This window comes from Nomascus leucogenys, chromosome 16, assembly GCF_006542625.1.
Source record: "Nomascus leucogenys isolate Asia chromosome 16, Asia_NLE_v1, whole genome shotgun sequence".
NCBI lineage: Eukaryota > Metazoa > Chordata > Mammalia > Primates > Hylobatidae > Nomascus > Nomascus leucogenys.
Genome location: NC_044396.1, coordinates 44492388 through 44518034, shown reverse-complemented (window position 1 = coordinate 44518034; position 25647 = coordinate 44492388). Strand labels below are relative to the sequence as shown.

The 25647-nt window shown below is 41.0% G+C and overlaps 2 protein-coding genes across 4 annotated transcripts in view; one reads left to right on the top strand and one right to left on the bottom strand.

Annotated features, from left to right (window-relative positions):
- The window catches only part of TGS1 (trimethylguanosine synthase 1), a 52321-nt gene extending 51930 nt beyond the window's left edge, over window positions 1-391 (bottom strand). The window contains exon 1 of the mRNA XM_003255969.4: window positions 30-391. Within this exon, the coding sequence (XP_003256017.1) occupies window positions 30-130 (101 nt within the window). The 5' untranslated portion in view covers window positions 131-391. The remainder of the gene's footprint in view (window positions 1-29) is intronic.
- TMEM68 (transmembrane protein 68) overlaps window positions 345-25647 on the top strand; it is a 37437-nt gene continuing 12134 nt past the window's right edge. The window contains exons 1-5 of one of the 3 annotated variants that reach the window (XM_030795125.1): window positions 345-481; window positions 11972-12016; window positions 12923-13316; window positions 19524-19691; window positions 24312-24505. In XM_030795125.1, coding sequence (XP_030650985.1) covers window positions 12992-13316; window positions 19524-19691; window positions 24312-24505 — 687 coding nt within the window. In that variant the 5' untranslated portion in view covers window positions 345-481; window positions 11972-12016; window positions 12923-12991. Of the gene's footprint in view, window positions 518-11971; window positions 12017-12922; window positions 13747-19523; window positions 19692-24311; window positions 24506-25647 lie in introns of those variants that run through there. The other 2 variants (XM_012508887.2, XM_030795126.1) reach the window with 2 other exon arrangements.

The following is a 25647-nucleotide window of genomic DNA, read 5'->3' as shown; positions in this document are numbered from 1 at the left end:
AAAATGAAGAGATTCTCGTTTCTACTTACTCCACAAATGCCCTGGAGCAAAGGCACAGGATCTTACAATCCTCCCGCTCCTCAATGAAGAGAAACATTTCCGCCACGCGGCTCCAGTTCTCGCAGCACATTTTACCACTTCGGAGGCAGCTCTGCCGTACGCAGCCCGGGTCGCGCCTGCCGGGCCTCCGCTCGGTTACTGGAGACTTAAACCAGGCCTCGCTCGCAAGCCCTGGATGAGGAGATAGAAACTGGCCCACTGCCGCTCGCGCCGGGAACTAGCCGGGAAGCCGCCGCCGGAAGTGGCTCCGAGCGGCCACGGGAAGGGGCGGGACCACGGGCGGTTGTCACCCCCTTCGCGGCCCGGGCTGCAGCCTCCGCTTGACTTCTTTCACACGGGTAGCTTCGGAGGAATCCGCCGTGCAAATCTGTCCGCCCCCTTGGCCACTGAGCCCCCGAAGAGCTTCTGTCGCCGCTCTAGGGTAAAGGAGAGCTGCCCCTGCCCCCGCCTATCCGAGGTGCGTCGGCCCCCGCGCTTCTCCAGCCCGGCATCGGGTCTGGCGGGACCGGGAGCGGCGGAGGCCGCGCGCGTCCGGTCTCCCAGGAGCCGCCTCGGAATCCCCAGTCTCAGCGCTGGCAGGCTCGGCTTCCCGCCGGCCTCCGTGTTGCGCCCCGGCGCCAGAGTGGCCGGGTGTGGAGATCTTCCCTCCTCTGGGTCAAAGAGCCTGCTCTCCCCGCCCCTCTTCTCCCCTGGAGCTCTAAACCTTCGGTTCGGCGCCTTTCATCCTAATGCATCTGGTGGGGCGAGGCGTCTCTAGCCTCACTAGAGGCCTCTAGGCTTGCCCAGTGGCTTCGCTGGTTCCGGGACCCAGGTCGAGCCTCCGGTGTAAAAGCCGAGGGGAATTGTGTGGTGATCCCGAGAGTGTAGGGGGAAGGCCGCGTGGGTAGAGCGTTGGTATCCAGACTGATCAGGCTTGGAATCCTGGTCCTACCTTGTGACCTGGGCAGGCAACTTCACCTTTCTGAGCCTAACTTTGATCACCCGTGAAATGGGGATGGTTAATAGTAACTATTACATGAGGCTGCAGGGAGGACTAAACGAAACGATGTATATTACACCTTTCCATTGTGCGCTTAATCGTTGGCGTCGGTTTGGACCTTGTAGGCGCCAAGTGCTGTCTCGGTCCCTGGGGTTTGCAGCCTGTAAAACAGGTCTCTGCCTTCAAGTTACTAATTATCTAATAAGAAAAGAAGTTCATGTGCGCATAAATAGGATGGAGAAAATGGAAACAGCAGCATTGCTGGATCTGTAAAAAGCAGTTAGTATTTGGTGTGTGGTATTCATGGAGGCTGCACGGGCAGCTTCTTCAGAGACAAGCTCAGACTTGAAAGTTGGAGCGCTTCGGACGTGGTTGGTGCTACGAAATGCCAAAATAGTATTGATACTTCTTTAGAACTATATAAAAGCTGGGCTAAAATTCAGGCCTTTTGAAGGGTCACTAGTATTTTGGCCACATTTACTAGTTAGTGGAAATATTCATTTTCAAATGTTTATTCCCACCTCCTTACTGCTGCCCTGCTTTGAGGTCAGAGATAGGCTGATTTTGGTGGTTCAAGAAGGTAAGAGTGCTGCACAGTTAGAGATATACCAGTATAGATGTGCAGCATTATTGGGATGAGTAGCTGGGTTACAATAATAAGGGTAGAACTGTAATTATGAAACAGAGTGGAAGATTTTAGCTAGAAGTTGAGCATTCTAGGATTAAAAAAAAAAGTCTTGAAGGGTAATTTGTATCAGAACCTCGAGTTTAAAGCTTGAAATCAAAAAAGTATTAAAGCTAAAATGATTAGATTTACCAGCTATCTTGACAAATATTAAATTGCAGCTTTATTCATGTTTGAAGTAGAAGTCTTATTCAGTAAAACAGTGCTGTGCCTCTGTTAAACCATTATTAAATATGCAGAAAGGAAGCAGGAAAATTTGTGTTTCAGTGGCTATATCTTTTAATTGGCATTTTCAGAATGTTCTCAGTGTGGCTTATATACTGAAAGTAAAATGGAAAAGTACTGGTAATTGGTGTTCAAAATAGATATACTTTCTTTTTTTATTTATTATTATTGTTTTGCGACAGGATCTTGCTCTGTCACCCAGGCTGTAGTGTAGTGGTGCGATCTCGGCTCACAGCAACCTCCACCTCCCAGGCTCAAGCAATCCTCCCACTTCAGCCTCCCGAGTAGCTGGGGCTACAGGCATGCCACCATGCCTGCCTAATTGTATGTGTGTGTGTGTGTGTGTGTGTGTGTGTGTGTGTGTGTGTGTGTGTTTTGTAGAGACGAGGTTTTGCCATATTGCCCAGACTGGTCTTGAATTCTGGGGCTCAAGTGGTTTGCCTGCCTTAGCCTCCCAAAGTGTTAGGATTATAGGCATGAGCCACTGAGCCCAGCCTAAAATAGATATACTTTCTTAAGGTTTTATGAAAGCCATAAAGTTCTCTATTCTATTAGTTTTTGAAATACTCTGATTTTAAACATCTGTAAGGTCCATATCCTCACCATCAATGTCAATATGGTGATATTTGTTTGAGCTTGTCAACTTTTTTTTTTTTTTTTTGGAGACGGAGATTCACTCTTATTGCCCAGGCTGGAGTGCGATGGTACAATCTTGGCTCACCACAACTTCCGCCTCCTGGGTTCAAGCGATTCTCCTGCCTCAGCCTCCCGAGTAACTAGGATTACAGGCATGTGCGACCACACCTGGATAATTTTGTATTTTTAGTAGAGACGGGGTTTCTCCACATTGGTCAGGCTGGTCTTGAACTCTCGACCTCAGGTGATCCTCCCGCCTCGACCTTCCAAAGTGCTGGGATTGCAGGCATGAGCCACCGCACCCGGCCTTGTCTACTTGTTTTTACAGAAGTTACATGATTTCCAGATAGGGAAATTAAGATACTTCATATGTGATGCGTTAGACTGTGTTTATTTTAGATTTTTAGGGGCAGAGGGCTGTAGAAAATAACTTGGAATTTTGGTAACTAAAATTTATTTCCCCCAAAACATTTTCTAATACATAGAGTTTTTTTTTTTTTTTTTTTTTCCCTCTGAGACAGGGTCTTGCTCTGTTGCCCAGGCTGGAGTATAGTGGTGTGATCATTATAGCTCACTGCAGCCTTGACTCCATGGGCTCAAGCAGTCCTCCTGTCTTGGCCTTCCGAGTAGCTGCAACTTGCAGGAACGTGCCACCATGCCTGGCAAACTTTTAATTTTTTTGGTAGAGACAGGGTCTCACTATATTGCCCCCAGGCTGGTCTCAAAGTTAAGCAGTCCTTCCACCTTGGCCTGGAAAAGTGTTGGAATTACAGGCATGAGCCACCCTGGCCCATGTCATTTTTCTTGGATTAAAATAAAGTGATAAGGAGTCGGTTACACCCCAAGGTAAATTGAGGGGGAAGGGGAAGGGCCAGACAGAAGTATAGGGAAGACAGAAATTGCAGTCTTAATATTTTCAGTCTTTCTGTCAAGAGAGGAAAAGAGAGATATATCAAAGAAAGAGTGTTGGAAGCCAGACCAGGAGGTAAGGGGACTAGATTTTAATTTCAGTTCTTGGCTTTTACTGAATTAATTTAGTAATTTTAAGCAAGCAAACTTGGCTTTCTGTGTTTACTTTTTTTGTTATCTGCACAATTAAGGGGTTGCATTCACTGAGATTTAAAGACACTTTGTCATATTATCAAAAGTGCTACATTTTATCTACTGAGAAGCATTTTATTCAAATTCCTGTGATAGTTCTTTAGTAGCAGGTTTTAGGATACTGTTTTGATCCAGATTTTTGTTAAAGATTTAGATGAGGACATGCAGGGTGGCTCACGCCTGCAATCCGAGCACTTAGGAAGGTGGAGGCGGGCGGATCACTTGAGGCCAGGAGTTCCAGACAAGCCTGGCCAGCATGGTGAAAACCCATCTCTACTAAAAATACAAAAATTAGCTGGGGGCAGTGGTGCTTGCCTGTAGTCCCAGCTACTCGGGAGGCTGAGATATGAGAACTGCTTGAGCCTGGGAGGTGGAGGTTGCAGTGAGCCGAAATCGAGCCACTGCAGTCCAGCCTGGGTGACAGAGTGAGACTCTGTCTCAAAGAAAAAAAAAGTTTTAGACGAATACAGTTCAGTTGTATATTTAGGCAGCATTTGTTAGGTGCCTACTATATGCCAGAAAATAAGTGTTTTTCATATGTTTTCTCAGATAACTATTTTATTTATTGATATATTTAGAATAGTGTCTGGCACAAACTTCTCAGGTCTATCCACTTGTACATTGTATCCTGTCCCCTTTGGCCTAGTCAAGGACAGAGCTCTAACAATTATCTCCTCTCCTACATCATCCATTTCTTGCTCCCGTTGATGAATTATCATTGACATTGAACACGGCTGTATTTTCTCCTATCTTTTGTTTTTTTGAAATGGGAGTCTCGCTCTGTCCCCGAGCCTGGAGTGCACTGTCAGAATCTCGGCTTATATAACCTCTGCCTCCTGGGTTCAAGCAATTCTCGTGCTTCAGCCTCCCAAGTAGCTCAGACTATAGGTATGCACCATCATGCCTGGCTAATTTTTGTGTTTTTAGTAGAGACAGGGCTTTACATGTCGGCCAGGCTGGTCTCGAACTCCTTACCTGAAGTGATCTACCCGCTTTGGCCGCCGAAGTGCTGGGATTACAAGCATGAACCACTGTGCCTGGCATTTTTGTTGTTGTTGTTGTTGTTGTTTTTTGTTTTAAAGACAGAGTATCTTGCTCTTTCACTGAGGCTAGAGTGCAGTGGCTTGATCATGACTCACTGCAGCTTCTACCTCCCAGGCTCAAGTGATCCTCCCCCTTCAGCCTCCCAACTGGCTCTGACCACTGGTACATGTCACCACGCCCGCTAATTTTTAATTTTTTTTTTCTTTTTGAGCAGAGTCTCACTCTGTTGTCCAGGCTGGAGTGCAGTGGCATGATCTCGGCTCACTGCACTCTCCACCTCCTGGGTTCAAGCCATTCTCGTGCGTCAGCTTCCCGAGTAGCTGAGGCAAGAGTGCACCACCACACCTGGCTAATTTTTGCATTTTTAGTAGAGATGGGGTTTCACTGTGTTGCCTAGGCTTGTCTTGAACTCCTGGCCTCAAGTGATCTGCCCCCCCTTAGCCTCCCAAAGTGTTGGGATTACAGGTGTGAGCCACTGTACCTGGCCTAATTTTTTTTTTTTAGAGATGAGTTTTTACTATATTGCCTGGCTGGTCTTGAGCTTCTGGTTTCAAGCGATCCTCCTGCCTCAGTCTCCCAAAATGCTGAGATTACAGGTGTGAGTTACCATGCCTGGCCTCTATCTTAAAGCAGCAGCTGCAGCAGCAGCAGCAGCAACAGCAAGGAATAACTCACCTGTGTTCCCTTCTAGATACTCACCTGTTTCTTTCCTCCTTTGTGAGTTTTTATGTTTGCTGTTTCCAATTCATTTTCTCCCATTCATTCTTGAACTTCAAAGGTAAAGGGGAGCTGCTCCTGTCCAAAGTGTTTTGTTCCCCACCAAAACAGCTCTTATTAGGGTTTGCCAGTTTCCTCTGTGTTGTAAAATCCAGTGATCAATTATCATTTGTTTCTTTCTTTTTTTTTTTTTTTTTAAAGCTGTCTCCTACAGGAAGGAAGTGATCTCTTACCTTACTAGGCCTGTCAGCAGCATTTAAAACAGCAGAATATGCCTTCCTTCTTGAAGCTTTTCCAGGATACTACTTCTGCAAGGAGGAAGCTGGCTTGTCATTGTCTTCCCAACTTCTAAAATGTTGGGTGCCTCAAGACTCAGTCCTGGAAATTCTGTTTTTTTTTTTTTTTTTTTTTTTTGAGACTGAGTTTGACTGTTGTTGCCCAGGCTGGAGTGCAGTGGCATGATCTCGGCAATTCTCCTGCCTCAGCCTCCTGAGTAGTTGGGACTACAGGCGTGCGCCACCACACCAGGCTGATTTTGTATCTTTGGTAGAGACAGGGTTTCTCCATGTTGGTCAGGCTGGTCTTGAACTCCCGACCTCAAGTGATCCTCCCACCTCAGCCTCCCAAAGTGCTGGGATTACAGGTGTGAGCCACTGCGCCTGGCCAGAAATTCTTTTTTACTCTATATTCGTTCCCTGGAGGGATATTCTCTAGTTCCATGGTTTTAAATATTGTCTGTATGCTGCCAATTCCTAGATTTATATCAGGGCCATCCACTTATACCTTGTATCCTACTCCTGATCTTCCTGCTAAACTGCTGAAGTCCAGCTGCCTACTGATGTCTTCACTTGGATGTCCAATAGACATCTTAAACTTAACATGTTTAGAGTGGAACTCCTGATCTCCATCCCACCCTCAAACCTGTTCTTCCTGCAACTCTATTTTTTCACAAGCAAGCAAATTGTAATGATGAAATGATGATAGCAATAGTTAATGCTTATATGGTAGAAATCACTCTTCTAAGAGTTTTTTTACATGTAATCTTCAAGATAGTCTTATTAGGTAGATGCTGTTATTTTTATTTTACAGGTGAAGAAACTGAGGCAGAAAGGTATTTAAGTACTTGCTAGGTCACATGGTAAGGGGCAGAGCCTCCCAGGATACAAACTTAGGTTGACAAAACACCATATAATTATCTCAGATTCTACGTCAATTTATTAGCAAATCTTGTTGGCTTTATCTTCAAAATATATCCAGAAACTGACCATTTCCTATTGCCTTCCCTCTGCCACATGTATGTAAGCCACTTTCATCACTTACTGCAAATATTCCTATTTGCTCCCTGTGTAGTATATTATCAACACAGCAGCCACTTAAAACCCAAACCAGGCAACCTCACCCTTTTGCTCAGTGCCCTCTGATGCCTTCTCCATCTCACTTAGATAAAAGCGTGTATAGAGGCCGGGCACGGTGGCTCACGCCTGTAATCCCAGCACTTTGGGAGGCTGAGGCGGGCGGATCACAAGGTCAGGAGATTGAGACCATCCTGGCTAACACAGTGAAACCCTGTCTCTACTAAAAATACAAAAAATTACCCAGGTGTGGTGGCAAGCCCCTGTAGTCCCAGCTACTCAGGAGGCTGAGGCAGGAGAATGGCGTGAACCTGGGAGGCGGAGATTGCAGTGAGCCAAGATCACGCCACTGCACTCCAGCCTGGACGACAGCGCAAGACTCTGTCTCAGAAAAAAAAAAAAGAAAAGCGTGCATAGAAAGCTCTACGGGGTTGCCTCTCTGGCCCATTTCCAAGTGCCCTTCCTGTCACTTTCTCAGCCTGGCGTCCTTGCTGCTCCTCAGGCCACAGCAAGTGCACATATTTTGCACTTGCTCTTCATTTAGCTAGGAATCTCTTCCTCTAAGTATCCACACGGTTTGCTTCCTTACTTCCTCAGGTTTCTGCTCAAAAATATCTTTTAGAGAGGTCTTCCCAGATTGCCCTATATAACATAGCAACCCCCTCCTTTCCCCTACTCCTGTGCCTGACATAGAACTCCATATTCTTCTTACACTGCTGTTTATCTTTCTCCCTAGCACCTGTCATCTGACCTAGTATGTATTTACTAGTTCTTTGTTTTTTTTTTTTCTTGAGAGGAGTCTCGCTCTTTCGCCCATGCTGGAGTGCAGTGGCGCGATCTTGGCTCACTGCAAGCTCCGCCTCCAGGGTTCACGCCATTCTCCTGCCTCAGCCTCCCGAGTAGCTGGGACTACAGGCGCCCGCCACTACGCCCAGCTAATTTTTTGTATTTTTAGTAGAGACGGGGTTTCACCATGTTAGCCAGGATGGTCTCGATCTCTTGACCTCGTGATCCGCCTGCCTCGGCCTCCCAGAGTGCTGGGATTACAGGCGTGAGCCACCGCGCCCGGCCTAGTTCTTTGTTTATTGTCTATCTTCCCCCTCTAGGATGTAAGCCACTTGAGGTTGTAGACTTTGCTTTATTTGCTGCTGAGGAAATGCGTGGTACATATTAGGGTACATAGGTGCTAAATAGGTCTTTATAGAATGATTTATCATCTTCATTTTCAGGGAAACAATGAGACGCAGAGAGGTGTAACTTGCTTAAGGTTGTAAAGCCATTATTCCAGTATGTGCAGTTTGGCTCCTAAGCCCATTCGTGTCATCCATTGTGTTCCTGAAACAGACTGAAAGTATGGGCTTTGTCTTAGCCCACCCCATGAAAGTTAATAAGCAGATGAGATATATAATCTTTGCTGGGCTCAAAAAGGTTTTTTTCAAGTGCAGTTTGCAGAGATGTAGAAAATAGTAGCATATTTTTAGCTGAATGAGGTAGTATGATCGAGTTACCAAAAAAGCTGCTGTGATTCTATGAATGATAGTGATAGCAAACATGTAACACTGATTACGTGTAAGGTATTGTTCTAGGCTCTTTGCACAGATTAGCCCATTTAATCACAGTAATCTCATGAGGTAGATAGGATTATTATCCTAGTTTTATAGGTTTTAGCAAACTGAGGCACAGGGGTTACCGTACATGGTGTTGTCAGTATCAGATAACTGGAGTCAGCAACTCGGAGTGATCTTGATTGCTGAAAGCTTAAGAAACCAGGGGCTGAGAAGTGGTTGAAAGAATTAAGGATTCTGACTGGAGAAGGAATTTTGTGGCTCATGGCAGCTGTTTTTAAACTTACAAGGTTGTTTAATGGAAGAGGGTCTGTGGTACAGAACTAGGTCCAGTAGGGAAAAGTTACAGGGAAGTAAGTATAAGGAAGACCTTTTTAGTAGCTCTGATGGATGGTTGTGAAGACTGAATGGGACACCTTTTGAGTTTCTGTTCGGAAAGGGTTTAAATCAAAATCAAGTTTGAATGACCATTTGTGGGCAGGGTTCTTACATACAGCAGTGTTAAGGGACTACTAGGTCTCACCAAAGTTTCTGTGTAGTCCACTCACTGGATCTCTGCCTGTACTGTGACCCTCTTCCCATTACTGTGTTCTTTAAGTATGTATAATCAATCAGAATGTAGATTAAGAGGATAAGAGGTGTAATTCTATTACCAGTTTGTCTGGGGAGGTCTGAAACAAAGTTTTAAAATCACAGAATTTGGCCTGATGCGGTGGCTCACAACTGTAATCCCAGCAATTTGGGAGGGCGAGGTGGGCAGATCACATGAGGCCAGGAGTTGGAGACCAGCCTGGTCAACATAGTGAAATCCTGTCTCTACTAAAAATACAAAAATTAGCTGGGTATGGTGGTGCATGTCTGTAATCCCAGCTACTTGGGAGGCTAGGGCACAAGAATCACAGGAGGCAGAGGTTGCAGTGAGCCACTATACTCTAGCCTGGGTGACAGAGTGAGACTCTGTCTCAAAAAAAAATAAAAAATCACAGGATTTTACTATCCTGTTAAAAATTGGAAATGTAGGCCGGGTGTGATGGCTCACGCCTGTAATCCCAGCACTTTGGGAGGCTGAGGCGGGAGGATCACGAGGTCAGGAGATCGAGACCATCCTGGCTAACACAGTGAAACCCCGTCTCTACTAAAAAAGTACAAAAAAATTAGCTGGACGTGGTGGCGGGCGCCTGTGGTCCTAGCTACTCGGGAGGCTGAGGCACGAGAATGGCGTGAACCTGGGAGGCAGAGCTTGCAGTGAGCGCCACTGCACTCCAGCCTGGGCGACAGAGCGAGACTCTGTCTCAAAAAAAAAAAAAAAGGAAATGTGACTAGATTATTGTAGGAAATTTTATTAAGCAGTAGTTAGGGTCAGATCATGAAAATGCTGATTGGTTTTCAGGGCTAGGAAAAGCTACTTTTAACATATATGAGGGGTTATATATTTTGTTAATTTATTAACAATATTTAAAAGCTCTTTTTAAGTTGAGATATAGTTTACCATAACATTCACTATTTAAAAGTGTATAGTTCAGTGGTTTTTAGTATATTTACAAGATTTTACAACCATTACTACTATCTAATTCCAGAACATTTTCATTATCCCAAAGATACCTCTGTTTTTTTCCATTAACAGTAACTCTTCATTCTCCCCTCCCCAGCCCTGACAACCACTTAATTTTTCTGTCTCTGTGGATTAGCCTGCTCTGGGTATTTAATAGAAATGGAATCATACAGTATGTAGCTTTTTTGAGGCTGGATAACATCCTATTGTAGATGTATGCCACATTTTATTTATCCACTCAATTTCCACCCTTTGAGTATTATGAATAATGCTGCCGTGAACATTTGTGTACAAATTTTTGTGTGAATACATATTTCAATCATTTTGTGGATATATACCTAGGAATAGAATTGCAGGGTCATATGGTAACTCTATGTTTAGCTTTTTGAAGAACTGCCACACTGATTTCCACAGCAGCCACACCATTTTACATTCCCATGAGTAGTATATGAAGTTCTAAATTCTCTACATCATCAAATACTTGATAATTTCCATTTCTGGCAATTTTCAGTAGCTATCCTAGTGGGAAAAGCTCTCATTTTAAAAAGTATTACATTTCAGCTGGGTGCAGTGGCTCACACCTGTAATCACTTTGGGAGGCCGAGGTGGGTGGATCACCTGAGGTCAGAAGTTCGAGACCAGCCTGGCCAACATAGTGAAACCCCATCTCTTAAAAATACAAAAAAAAAAAAAAAAAAAATTAGCCAGCCGTGGTGGCACGCACCTGTAGTCCCAGCTACTCGAGAGTCCTTGAGGCAGGAGAATCACATGAACCCGGGAGGTGGTGGTTACAGTGAGCCAAGATTGCCACTGCAGTCCAGTCTGGGTGACAGAGTGAGACTCCATCTCAAAAGTAAAATTAAAAATAAATAAATAAAAAGTATTAAATTTTGCTTTGTTGCATTCTAAATGATCAAACATGGGTAAATTATAGTGATTTGACTTTTTTTATTTTTATTTTTTGAGACGGAGTTTCAATCTTATTGTCCAGGCTAGAGTGCAATGGTGCAATCTCGACTCGCTGCAACCTCTGCCTCCCAGGTTCAAGTGTTTCTCGTGCGTCCGCCTCCCAAGTAGCTGGGACTACAGGCGTGCACCACCACCCCCGGCTAATTTTATATTTTTAGTAGAGATGGAGTTTCACCATGTTGGTCAGGCTGGTCTCAAACCCCCGACCTCAGATGATCCACCTGCCTTGGCCTCCCGAAGTGCTGGGATTACAGGGGTGAGCCACTGCGCGAGGCCAGTGATTTGACTTTTCATGTGGATTGATTAGATTATGATGTAAATAAAGCCCAACTTGTGGGCTCAATGTTTGCTATGTTCATCTCCTGTAACCATAACAGACAAGATTTCTCACAAGTAAATGCTATTGGTTACAAGGAAGTTAGATGAAATGTTTCATTCCTGGGAGAACAAGTCAGTGCCTGCCCTCCTAATAAGCCAGTTAGCAAGATAATCTTGGAATAAAAACAATAAATTTTTCTTATATGTACATCTTCTCTTCTCCTTTCATCCTTTGCTTTCATTTATTCATTTTTTGCCTCTGCTACAAAGGACTTGAGATAATTTTCAGTAAGATTATATAGTATGGAATAATGATAAAATAGCTCTAAGAATAGAATCGAAGTATGGAGAAAGGAAATCTTTTGTAGGAAAATATTATCATAGGGCTAATATAATTGTATAATTGAATGTTATGTTTCACCTTCAGCTTATCTGGCCAGGTTACTAAAAAGAATCATAGTCAGTTATACATCTTCATACTTTTTCTCCTAAGAAACAAAGCTTTTGAAAACTTTGTTTAAAAAAAATTCTTAGGTGGGGCTCTATATAGTGGCACTAAACAGTGTAGAGTTTCTTCACCAAAGCAATGGTAGCATGAGTGTACTTTTTAATTGTAATATGCCAGTGTGGGCCTATAATCATATTTCTCAAACATTTATGAATGTCTCTTGCTGTTTATTTTATAGAGATTCTAACTCTAGGTATTAATGATTATCTTTTTTTTTTCTTAGTAATTCATTTCTTAAATTTGTTTACTGTGCTTTCCAGAATACAGACATTGAAGTTTGGGAAAAGATATTTATCTAACTTCTGGTAAGTCCAATGACTGTTTTAGAGAGTGAATTTGTAAAATAATTATACAGCTATATTTTCAGTCATTTAAGATTTAAGATAAAAACAGGACTGATAAATTTTTATTGCATAATGAACTTTTTTGTCAATCTGTTTCTCTATTAAAAAAATCCATAAATATATGTCATCATTTCCTAAAGAATTGGGTTACTTTTACTGAATTAGATAGATATTGATGTTTTCTTTTGTGCAAAGTTATCTCAATATGGCTGGGCACAGTGGCTGATGCCTGTAATCTCAGCACTTTGGGAGGCTGAGGTGGGTGGACCACTTGAGGTCAGGAGTTTGGGACCAGCCTGGCCAACATAGTGAAACCCTGTCTCTACTAAAAATACAAAAATTAGCTAGGCGTGGTGGCACATGCCTGTAGTCCCAGCTATTCGGGATGCTGAGGCAGGAGGATTGCCTGAACCCGGGAGGCGGAGGTTGCAGTAACCAAGATCGTGCCACTGTACTCCAGCCTGGGCAAAAGGTGAGACTCCATCTCAAAGAAGAAAAAAAAAAGTTATCTCAATATGACCTGGTTTAAGATCTAAGTTTTCAACATGATCCAATTAAGGTATGAGTCAAAGTATTAAAATCAATCTGAAATTGTATTCCTCATCAACTTTATTTCTTTCTTTTAATTATAGCTTTATTTTCTTCCTTCAATTATAGTGAATTATTTCAGAAGCTAAACATGACACACTTCATGAGCAGACAGATGAAACCTTATAATTTTCACATTTAAATCTGCAACAAAGTTAACCATTAACCATCTGCTCATTTTTGGTATTAAGAAATGACTCTATATACTATTTAAGTAGAGTAAAACATTTAACTTTATAGCTGTGGAGAAAATAATACTGGATTATTTTTCCCTTCTAGTGTCAAAATTAACGACCTGCTATGGCAATGAAGAAAGAAACTGAATTTGTCATTTTCACCTGAAGAAAAATGATAGATAAAAATCAAACCTGTGGTGTAGGACAGGATTCTGTGCCCTATATGATTTGTCTGATTCACATACTGGAAGAATGGTTTGGTGTGGAGCAGTTGGAGGACTATTTGAATTTTGCAAACTATCTCTTGTGGGTTTTTACACCACTAATACTTTTAATACTTCCTTACTTTACTATCTTTCTTCTCTACCTTACTATTATTTTCTTACACATTTATAAGAGAAAGAATGTATTGAAAGAAGCCTACTCTCATAATTTATGGGATGGTGCAAGGAAAACGGTGGCAACTCTGTGGGATGGACATGCAGCCGTTTGGCATGGTAAGCAAGGATACTTTCACCTCTGTGTTGCCATTCATGTGTGCTGCACTGGAACTGTGTTACCATTCCATATTATTGATTGAGAAGATACCGAAAAATATAATAGAAGTGATATTTACTATTCCCTGTTAACTGTTTGCATGCATTGTGCATATGTACGTGTCTTTCTTAAAATGAGTTTTCCCATAGACATTAGTTTCCATTAAACAAAGAACCATGCAGCACTGTAGACTATAAGTTGAAATAAGAAAATTTATATTTAAAACATCTAAAAGAGTAAGAGACTAATTAAAGCTGTAGAAAACTGCTTTAAAAATGCTTCAATTATTTAGCATTTACTTATGTTCAAAATAAGTTTGACTTTACCAGTGTGGATTAAAAAAATGAAATATTAAATAATATTACATTAAATATAATTTGCATACCAAAATTTACGCATTTTCTGTTGATTCATTCCTGAGGTTGGTGTGTCTTTCTGAATAAATAAGATATCAATAGATTTCTCTCCAGGATAGTCATACTTTTCTTTATTACTCCAGAAATTTTGATGTTGTATATTTAATGATTGGTGGTTCTTGTTTGTTTGGCCATCATGAAAATTGCCCTCTGGTGGCCTATTTTTAAGTGTTTAGTGTTTCACTCTACCAACTTTTACTTCATTATTCCACCAAAACTCTACCAACTTTTACTTCATTATTCCACCAATACCTAGTTTGTTGGTCTCTTGCTTTTAGACTACACAAAAATACTGAAGATTCAATAGGCAGGTAACAAACATTGGCATTCTGTATTATGTTGTTGAGCATCAAAGTGGTTTCATAGAAGGACATGGAAGGAAGCATAGACTTTAAAATGACACTTGAGGATATATATCACTGAAGTATTAGGCTGCTATTAGCAAAAATCACCAGTGACATGCTTATTAGACTAATGTGTTGTCATTTTAATACTACATACATACTTAACGAACCTACAGATTTTTTTTGAGCGCCTACTATGCCAGACATTGTCAGATGCTTAATATAAATTAACTGCTTTAAATCTCGTAACATAATGGAGCCTATGTGGTACGCTGATTTTACTCATGAGGAAACTGAGGCACAGAGAGGTTGTTATTTGCCCAGGGTATACTAGGAATAGGGCCAGGTTACAACCCCAGATACCTGGGAGTATACATTTGAGAGAGCTCTTGGAGGTAAAATAAATAGAACTTGGGGACTGAGTGTAGAGTCTTGAGGGAGGAGGAGTTAAAGTGCAGTAAGATTTCTACTGCTAGGCAGGGAAACATGAACAGGAAGTGCTCCAAGTAATAGCAACCACGTGAGCAGAACCCCAAAGGTGGAAAAGTACTCTGGGAGCCACAGTTAGTTCATATGATACATGAAATAATGTAATGTCACTTTATAGGCAATTGGGGCCTCAAGGGGCTTGAAAATGTTGGACTAGAGTGGTAATGCACTGATACTTTCTCAGCAGGGAGTAGTATGATCACATCTGCTTTAAGAGTGACACAGTTAAATAGTCCTAGGTTTTGATGTTTACTGGCACTATAGTAAACTATTTTTTTTTAATATTTGATTAGTTGGATTTTTCTGCTTTCAACCAGGTGGTTTGGTATTACGTGAGTAGTTCAATTGTTTATTATTTTAAAAAATGCTCTGTAAAGCCAGAGAGAACCTTGGTAATATTCTGTATAGAGTCCTTCAGAAGAGTTTCTTTATTGCTCAGAAAATGTATTTGATGGGACAGTTGATCCTCAGACAAATTAAATGACTGTTTTGTAGAGCTTAAAGTAAATTGAATTACTTGAGTTAGAATTATGTAATTGGAAAGAAATGATATATGGAAACACAAAGTCTTGCAATATTATTAAATTATTTTTCAAAACATTCTCGAGTCCATTTGAGTAGCTTATTTCATACTAGAATCACAGTTATCATACTTAATCTGTTTTGTGAACACCTTATAAACTAGAAATGTATTTTCTGCTCTGAAATTTAGACTGAAATCTTTATTTTTTGAAGGTTTATTTCTTAGCTGATCAGACAGGAATATACTTAAGGAAAGAAACAGACTGATATTTTTAGATTTCTATATTCTGGACTTTACTTTTGTCTTCTATACAAGTGGCAGCCTTTCTTGAGACAGCTGTTCTGTGTGGAGGAATATGGCTCTAAGAACTTACTTTCCTTTCCTATTGCAACAACTCTAGATTTCCTTCTTTTTCACGCTTTTTCTTTGAGCCTGATTCTGCCCTTGATCTCTGGATGCTCACTTTTTTCTTTTTGACAGGACCAGTGGAGGCCGTGGTCTGTAATGGTGTGTCTGACACTCATGACATGGGAAGGGAATGTGGATCTTATGGCTAGTGCCATGATCACCATTTTATTTACTCCTTAAAATATCCTGACTTCCCAACTTCTGTAATCAAATACATAGGATATTTTCCTCTGAGGCATAGGTGGATCTTACTTAAATCTTTTCTATTCCCTACTAACTGCCAACAGCACAGCGTTGCTGTAGGAAATAAATTTGTTGGCCTTGGTAGCCATATAGAGGACAGCAGGCAGGTAATGTTAGCTAAGGGAGGAGAACAAACAGCCTGGAACTGGGGCTATGTTAGCAGGAAGCTTCCAGATGTCATCCCCTCTCCAGGTCCACCACCTTTCATCCTGTCATTTACTTCCACTGCTGAAACCCTTTCTTCTGTTTACAGAGACATAAAATAGGGCTTGCAGTGTGGAAGGAAGGGGCAGGGATGGCATGAGCCTCTGATCTCGCTTCTACTACAGAACAGAGATTTTCTTGTAGTCTAGTTCAAATCTGTGATTAAAGTTTTTCCCCCACATGTAATAAGATTGTACAAAGTCATTTTTGTTATTTTCGTGAATAGAATGAGGAAATTTCTAAAGAATTGTTTAAATACATAAAAATGAAGTCTTTGTGAATGAACAAAGTTTACGGCATTATGATATCTGGTTATATATAACAGTATAAATGGTATTTTGTTTTACATTGAGTCACTAATAATTTTTCCTGTTTTAAAAGTATGTATTTTTAAATTATATTTGTATTTATTTATTTATTTTTGAGACAGAGTCTCACTCTTGTGTCCCAGGCTGGAGTGCAGTGGCGTGAGCTCAGTTCACTGCAACCTTTGCCTCCCAAGTTTAAGCGATTCTCCTGCCTCAGCCTCCTGAGTAGCTGGGACTATAGGCACATGCCACCACACCTGGCTAATTTTTGTATTTTTAGTAGAGACGGGGTTTCACCGTGTTGGCCAGGCTGGTCTTGAACTCTGGACCTCAGGTGATCCTCCCGCCTCACCCTCCCAAAGTGCTGATGTTATAGGCACGAGCCACTGTGTCCGGACTGTATTTACTTTAAATTTTTTTTTTTTTGTAGAGACAGGGATTTCACTGATTTGCCCAGGCTGATCTTAAGCAGTCCTCCTGCCTTGGCCTCCCAAAGAACTGGCATTACATTCTTGAGCCATCGCACCTGGCCTACTTTTTCTGCTTTTATTGATGAATTATTTTATTACTCATTTTTAAATTTACTGTAGGTCATGTTGTCTCAGGGAAGTTGTAACTTGATGGCTTCTGCAAATAAGGATGTTGTCATACTTAACCTCAGTAAACCCATTAAAATTGGAAAATTAACACTGTTATGTTACTAACATCAAATCTTTAGAGCTCATTTAAGTTTACAGCCTTTCTATTTGACTCTATTTTTTTATAGTTTCCGTCTTTCTGCTAAAATACCTAATCTGAGTGTGCATGTATCTACCTTTTCCACTAGATCCTTTATTTATTTTTATTTCTAGAGTCAGAGTCTCGCACGGTCACCCAGCCTGGAGTGCAGTGGCATGATCATAGCTCACTGCAGCCTTCAACTTCTGGGCTCATGCAATCTTCCCGCCTCAGCCTCCCAAGTAGTTGAGACTACAGGCACATGCCACCATGCCCAGTTAACTTTTTTACATTTTTGCAGAGATGGATCTTGCCACGTTGCCCAGGCTGGTCTCTAACTCTTGGGTTTAAAAGTCCTACCATCTCAGTCTCCCAAAGTGTTGGGATTACAGGTGTGAGCCACTGCATTCCCCTTTAACTTATTAATCTCATTTATTTTATAGTTTCCATCTGATAGTTTCAACATTTGAGTGTGTTAATTGTTTTAGCTCTTGACAGTGGGTTTTTTTCTTGCTATTTTATGTCATATTTTTTATTGAATTCTGGTCATTGTAAAAGAACAGTGACAACTGAGGTAAATAGTATTTATGACTGAGAATTGGCTCATAAATAGGATTTATGACTAAGAATCTGTCAGGCCATTGGTGGTTGGTTGGAGGTAGATTCAATCTACTGAGTGGTTGAACTGGATTTGGCTTTTATTGCTGCACTACAGCTACCTTCAGTTCAGCACAGACTTCAGACTCCTACTGTTAACTTGTGCGTAGTGTAGGGCCTGAAGTAGAGGGGTTTTTTGGTTGTTTCTGCTCCACCTTCAGTCCTGTATGCCTTTGCCACAGAAGGAATCTCTTCATGCCCCTCCTGCGACCCCAAGAAAAGGTCGCCTTTGCTTATAACTCCACATGGGGGTACATGGGGACTCCTCACATCCCTTCTTCATGCCCCTGCCCTCATTCCCCTGGGGGCTGGGGTATAGCACTCCTCAGTTTTCAGGTTTAGCTAAAATCTTATGGGGCTTTGTATTCCTGGGGCTTAGGGGTGAGGCTTTCTTTGTTCCCTTCCCTTCTTCCTGTGTTGGAGGTTTTGTGATGGGAGCAAGTTTGCTGCCACTGCCCCGTGGTAAATCTCTGCTTTATGTCATTTAAGGACTCTGGCCCCCCCCGCCGAGTTTCCTGCCACCCACCCCCGCTGCCTAGTAGTAGATATTTTGCTTCTACCCCTTCTCTAGAATAGTGGACTTTTGCCTGGGCTGGTGAGGGTGGAGGAGTGTGTGGGGCAGGGGAGTGTAGTTCAGCCCCTCCCAGCATTACATGCCTTTTGCATATACCCTTTTCTTAGAGGGAGTAAAAGGGTTTCCTGCCCCTTTCCCAGCATCTGACAGGTTTTGCTTCTGTGAGAGAAACTTCCAGGAAGTGAGTGGGATTTTGTTCCCTGCACCATTAGCAGGGGCTCTCTACTCTCCAGTTCACCCCTAATCTTTTCTTGTGAGCACACACTGAGGTCTGTGGAGAAGAGTTGGAGAGTGACTATCTGGGGCTTCCAGAGATTCTACATTCAATACTAGCCCACACCGGGACTTTTAAGTATTTTTTAATATGTCACTTACCCTCTTTTATGGCCTCTGCCTCTTCCTCTCATTCTCAGTTTTTGTCTTTCCTTAGAGGGGTTTATCACCCTTTGAAGTTCAGTTCACCTGGTTGCCTCGTGACCTCTGCTCTCTGACATGCTTAAGAAAAAAAGATTTGTACTCCAGGCTTTTTCTCATCAGTGGGGTGGGAGTGATGTTCCCTTGTGGCTACAGCGTTTCTCTTATTAATAATACTCTCCTTTTTAATGTTTTCAACCCCCTCCTCTAACAGTGAAACCTGGCTCCCGTTATTCTTACTGTGTTGACTCATTTGATCAGTCCCCCTGTGTGTAACCCATCTGCCATCATTGTTGCCTTCCCCTACAACTCACGGATGTCCTGTCCCTGCTTGTGCCAGGCCACCACTCTGTACAGTGCCCTGTCCAGCTGCTCAGGCTGTGATGCCCCACACCAGGCCACCTGTCTCGGGCTCTGGCCCCTCTTGCCAGGCTGCTGCTGGTTGTGGATGCCCCCATGTCACTCAGGCTCTGACTCCCAAGCTTCCGTGACCCTTGCCTCTTCTCCTTCCCTTCAGCAGCCCCCCAATCTGTGATAGGCTCTTTTCTGTGCAGTGCCCTCATGACTCTGCTCTGGCTCTGACTCCCCACTCCGCGCCACCTGTGTGAGTGCCTCTGTTAGTGTCTGGCGCCAACACTCCAGGCCACCTCTCCACACAGGTTGTCTGCTTCACTATGGTCCACCTAATGGCTGTAGGACTGATTTGTTCAAGAAAGAAAGAGAAGAGGAAAGAGGGAAGAAGGGGGAAAGGGGAAGAGAACCAGGAAGACTAGTGTACTTTTGTGAGAAAAGACTGAGCTACCAACCGTCCTTTAATGTAAACAAATTAATGAATATATTTTAAGTATTTGCATTTTGTCTTTCAAACAGGTTATGAAGTTCATGGAATGGAAAAAATACCAGAAGATGGACCAGCACTTATAATTTTTTATCATGGAGCTATTCCTATAGATTTTTACTATTTCATGGCTAAAATATTTATACACAAAGGCAGAACTTGCCGAGTAGTAGCTGATCACTTTGTCTTTAAGATTCCAGGTAAACTTTCACTGTAGATAGTAATGTAAAAATGTTTTATTAACAAAACCAAGTTATGTGGTCGTCTCTATCCTGAGCTCTCTAACGTCATTTGAAAAAGCTTTTTGCCTTTTTAGGGTGTGTGTAACACTCTTGGAACTCTAATATGGGAATATCTAATTATCCTTTTTAGGCAATATATCTAAAAATAAAGACATTGTGGCCAAAAATGTTAGCTCATTTCTTTTTTATTTATACATTTTAAAATTGTTTATTTTTAATGAAAATTGTATTTATGGTATACAACATAATTTTTTAAAAAAATAATTTAAAATTTTCCTTTTTTAAAAAAATATATTTTTATATATTAAGGGGGTATAAGTGCAGCTTTCTTATATGCATGTATTATGTAGTGGTGAAGTCTGAGTATTCTACCCAATTAGTATTTTTTCCTTTATAAGCAGGTATTTACTTGTTATTTTTCTAAGTTGTATCTTGAACTGTAACTTTAAAAAAATTGTGATTTTTGCCAATTTATATTTTGATTTAGTGCATAGTTGATTTTTCACATAATTTTTTCATGAAAACTGATTTTTGGAGTTCAATTTTGTTATAATTAGAGTTTGATAACTCAGTTTGATAGCAAATTAAAATTAGTAAAAAAAAAAAAAGTCATGATATATTTTGTCTTGGCTGGGCACAGTGGCTCACGCCTATAATCTCAGCACTTTGGGAGGATGAGGTGGGCAAATCATCTGAGGTCAGGAGTTCAAAACCAACCTGGCCAACATGGTGAAACCTCATCTCTACTAAAAATACAAAAATTAGTCCAGTGTGATGGCTAATAGGCCTTCTGTAGGCCCAGCTACTTGGGAGGCTGAGGCAGGAGAATCACTTGAACCCGGGAGGCAGAGGGCAGAGGTTACAGTGAGCTGACATCATGCTACTGCACTCCAGCCTGGGCAACAGAGTAAGACTCCGTCTCAAAAAAAAAAAAAAAAGACATATTTTGTCTTCACGTAATATTATACTACCCTAAAGAGTATATACATCATGTTTCTTATCATGTGTAACTTGCCTGATGAGATTTATAACAATAAGATTGAGTACTACATTATTTATATTTATTTATTTATTTAGATATGGGGTCTTGCTATGTTGCCCAGGCTGATCTCAAATTCCTGGCCTCAAGTGATCCTCCCACTGTGGCCTTCAAAAGTTTTGGGATTACAAGTGTGAGCCACTGCACCCAGCCGTGAAGACTACATTTAAAAAATCTGTTTATAAAGGCCGTGTGTGTGTGTGTGTGTGTGTGTGTGTGTGTGTGTGTGTGTATACACACACATATATACGTATATATACACATATATACATATATATATACGTATGTACATATATAGATATTTGAGACAGTCTTGCTCTGTCACCTGGGCTAGAATGCAGTGGCACAATCTTGGCTCATTGCAACCTCCGATTCTCGTGCCTCAGCCTCCCAAGTAGTTGGGATTGCAGGTACCCGCCACCACATCTGGCTAATTTTTGTATTTTTAGTAGAGAAGGGTTTCACCATGTTGTCCAGGTTGGTCTCGAACTCCTGACCTCAGGTGATACACCCGCCTTGCTTTCCCAAAATGCTAGGATTATAGGTTGAGCCACCATGCCTAGCTGGCCGTGTGTGTGTGTGTGTGTGTGTGTGTGTGTGTGTGTGTGTGTGTATACATATTTATTTATTTTGAGAAGGAATCTGTCTCTTGGTGTCCAGGCTGGAGTGCAATGGTGTGATCACGGCTCACTGCAACCTCTGCCTCTCAGGTTCAAGTGATTCTCTTGCCTCAGCCTCCCGAGTAGCTGGGATTACAGGCACCTGCCACCACACCTGGCTAATTTTTGTATTTTTAGTAGAGATGGAGTTTCACCATGTTGGCCAGGCTGGTCTTGAACTCCTGACCTCAGGCGATCCACCCACCTTGGCCTCCCAATGTACTGAGATTTACAGGCGTAAGCCACCGCGCCTAGCCGACCTTATATTTTTTTTAAAAAACATTAATTAACCAAATGGTTTAGAGTTTTTCAAAAATCATTCTTGAGTAACCTCATTGACATTAAATCTTATTTTCTTCTGTCACTGAATCACCAGAAACAAGCCAAGAGAGTTGTTAGTATGTTCTCTGGAATAAAAGCAAAAGCTGACACATCAACCAGACAAACACAACCAAACAGTGAATTAAGTAATGTTCTACTTCAGTGCCTATAAATAGTTAATGCTTTGGGTATCCATGTGTCACTAAAAAGCCATTTGTACTTTGTGTATAAACATGTTGTTTATGGCTATGTTTTCTGTTAAAAACTAACATGATCACTGTAGTAGATTTGGAAACTAAACAGAACATCATTATAATCTTACCATCTTAACATAATGTTATCATTTTGATTTATTTTACTTCATTGTTTTTACTTACAGTCACATAGGCAAACAGTTTTGTGGGGTTTTTTTTTTAAGATTTAATGTTAGCATTAACATTTTTACCATGTTTTATAAGAAAAAGATGTAGTGTATGACTAGAACATTTACTTAACTGTTTTTCTCTTATGGAGCATTAGGTTGCTTCTACTTTTTTCATTTTTAGGAATAATAAAATGTGAATATTTTTAGCATTTGCCTTTTTCAAAAAATTTCCCTCTTTATGATCTTTTTAATATTTTGACGCTAATTTACCTTAAGTCTTTCTTTGCTTTCTGAAGGAATAAAATCATTATAATTCTCAGCACAAGAGAGATTTTAGGGTGGGTGCCGTGGCTCACACCTGTAATTCCAGCAGTTTGTAAGGCTGAGGCAGGAGGATTGCTGGAGCTCAAAAGGTTGAAACCAGCCTGGGCAACATAGCAAGACCTCGTCTCTACTAAAAATAAAAATAAATCAGCTAGACATGGTGGCATAGTGCCTGGAGTCCCAGCTACTTGGGAGGCTGAGTGAGAGGATCGCTTGAGCCCAGTAGAGCAAGGCTGTAGTGAGCTACTATTGTGCCCCTGCATTCCAGCCTGGGTGACAGAGCAAGGCCCTGTTTCCAAAAAAAAAAAAAGATTTTGTGTTTTATCTTATGTATGAATCCTCCCCTGTTCATTCATTCATTATGAGAATGCATCTAGTTGAATCAGTGAACATTTAATATAATGTGGGATGACAATTATTTTATTTTACTTTTTTTTAGACAGTCTCGCTCTGTTGCCCAGGCTAGAGTGCAATGGCTTGATCTTGGCTCACTGCAACCTCTGCCTCATGGATTAAAGCAATTCTCCCTGTGTCAGGCTCCCGAGTAGCTGGGATTACAAGTGTGCGCCACCATGCCTGGCTAATTTTTGTATTTTTAGTAGAGATGGAGTTTCGCCATGTTGGCCAGGCTGGTCTCAAACTCCTGACCTCAGGTGATCCGCCTGCCTCATCCTCCCAAAGTGCTGGGATTACAGGCATGACCCACTACACCCGGTCTGGCAATTATTTTAATCTTAATGCTATTTATAAACTTGCCTCAGATCTTTAAACTAATGGGAAGTTTGGTTAGTCTGCATAGTGTTTTTTGTTTTTTTCTTTGGGACAGAGTCTTGCTCTGTTGCCCAGGCTGCAGTGCAGTGGCACAATCTTGGCTCACTGCAACCTCCATCTTCTAGGTTGAAGCAATTCTCCTGCCTGAGCCTCCTTAGTAGCTGGATTACAGGCACATGCCACCATGCCAGGCTGATTTTTTGTATTTTTAGTAGAGACAGGGTTTCACCACATTGGCCAGGCTGGTCTTGAACTCTTGACCACAAATGATCTGCCTGCCTCTGTCTCCCAGGGTGCTGTTATTTTACAGGCATGAGCCACCATGCCTGACCAGTCTGCATAGTTTTTAACATCAAATGCATCCCTACATTTCCCATTCTCAGGGAATAATGTATACTAACATCAGTCTTCAGAAGTTCCAGTATGGGATTTGATTAAAATATTTAATTACTAACAGGATTATTTCTTTCATCTATAAATAGTTTTAATTTGAAAAGCTGTATAATATTAAGACTTGGAATTAGCTGCTCTTGAGTCAAGCACTCTCACTTTATTAAAATCTCTTAATGATGTTTGCTATTATTTTAAAAATTTAATTATAGAATTAGCATTATCTAACTTTTAATTTAAATAGTTTTGATCGTGGTCTTGCCAGTTTTGGAAGAGCTAAGCATAGTTTGATTCACATTCTCCTGAGTGATTCTCTTTTAGGGTTAACGGAAGATTAGATTTCTGATTGCTGATGGGATATCGTTTCTGAATCCCATCAGAATCCCATCTCTGGAATCTCTGCCCTGCCACTTCTTAGATGTGTGACTTTGAGCAAGCTATTATTCTGTAAGCCCAAGTTTTCTCATTTGTAAAGTGGGGAGAAGAATACCTGTTTGTCAAGATTGTTGTGAGTTTTACCTAAGAATTTGAGCCAGAGAAGCTTAATATCAAGCTTAAGTTAAACTTTAGAGTTTTTGTTGATTTTAAAAAGTAAAAAAGTTTACTGATTTAAGTATAACTAGTACACTATGTAGTTTGTGAAGATTTTTCTCTTGAAGAATTAAACAAGAAATACTTATGTTGTATCTTCACACTCATGTTTCTTACAGGGTTTAGTTTATTACTGGATGTGTTTTGTGCTCTACATGGACCAAGAGAAAAATGTGTTGAAATTCTGAGGAGTGGCCACTTGTTAGCTATCTCACCAGGTGGAGTTCGAGAAGCCCTAATTAGTGATGAAACTTACAACATCATATGGGGTCATCGTAAAGGCTTCGCTCAGGTTGCAATTGATGCAAAAGTGGTGAGTTGTATAAAATTAATTATTGCAGTAAAGCTTAGTCAAATTTAAAATAAATGGTTAAGTAATGAGCCAAAGTGTATAAGAACTTAGACACTTCCACTGCAATACCTTAAAAATTAGTATATAGGCCAAGTGTGGTAGCTCACGCCTGTAATCTCAGCACTTTGGGAGGCCAAGGCGGGCAGATCACGAGGTCAGGAGTTTGAGACCAGCCTGGCTAACATGATGGAACCCCATCTCTACTAAAAATTCAAAAATTAGCCGGACATGGTGGTGCACGCCTGTAATCCCAGCTACTCGGGAGACTGAGGCAGGAGAATTGCTTGAACCCAGGAGGTGGTGGTTGCAGCGAGCTGAGATCACACCACTGCACTCCAGCCTGGGTGACAGAGTGAGACTCTGTCTCAAAAAAAAAAAAAAAGACTGGAGAATTTGAATGTCATTTTGTTCTTTTATTTTGCCTTTGGAAAGTATTTCTCAGCCTTTTGGTCTCCATATTGTACTTTAGCCTATGAAACACTTATCTATTACCTATGGAAAGTTTCTCCTTCGTTTTCTGTTTATTTTAATTTTGATTGTCAGGAAAAGAAATTACGTTTGATAGAGTATTGTTCTTTTTCCAGGCCAGTTGGAGAATATTGTCAGTAACTTAGTTTTTTAGTTGTATAGAAAATGAATTATGGCACATTTTACTTATTTCCCAAAGTCCTAAGCACTGACATAGAAAACAAAAACCTATACTATATAAATAATATAGAATACAAAAGGATATATGCAGTTATACAAAAATTAAGAATAATCAATATAATATGTATGAAAACAATGATAAAAGCTAAAATCCTAATCAAAGATGGTTCAGCTTTCAAGTTTATATTTTGAAAGAATTGTTTCTTCAAAAATTTAAGATAAAGATGACAAAAATAGATTTAAAATCACATAAATATGCCATGGGATTCCAATTCCTCATTCTTAAGTTTACATTTTCAGCAACATTTTGCTTGGAAGAAGACCTGAAAGAGATAAACGATATAGAGAAAAGAACTCTTTCTAATCCTAGAGTTTCCAGATAATTAATTTAAATAATCTAGATAACTTAATTGAGATTTTTATATAAAACTTCAGAAAGTTTAAGAAATACCTTT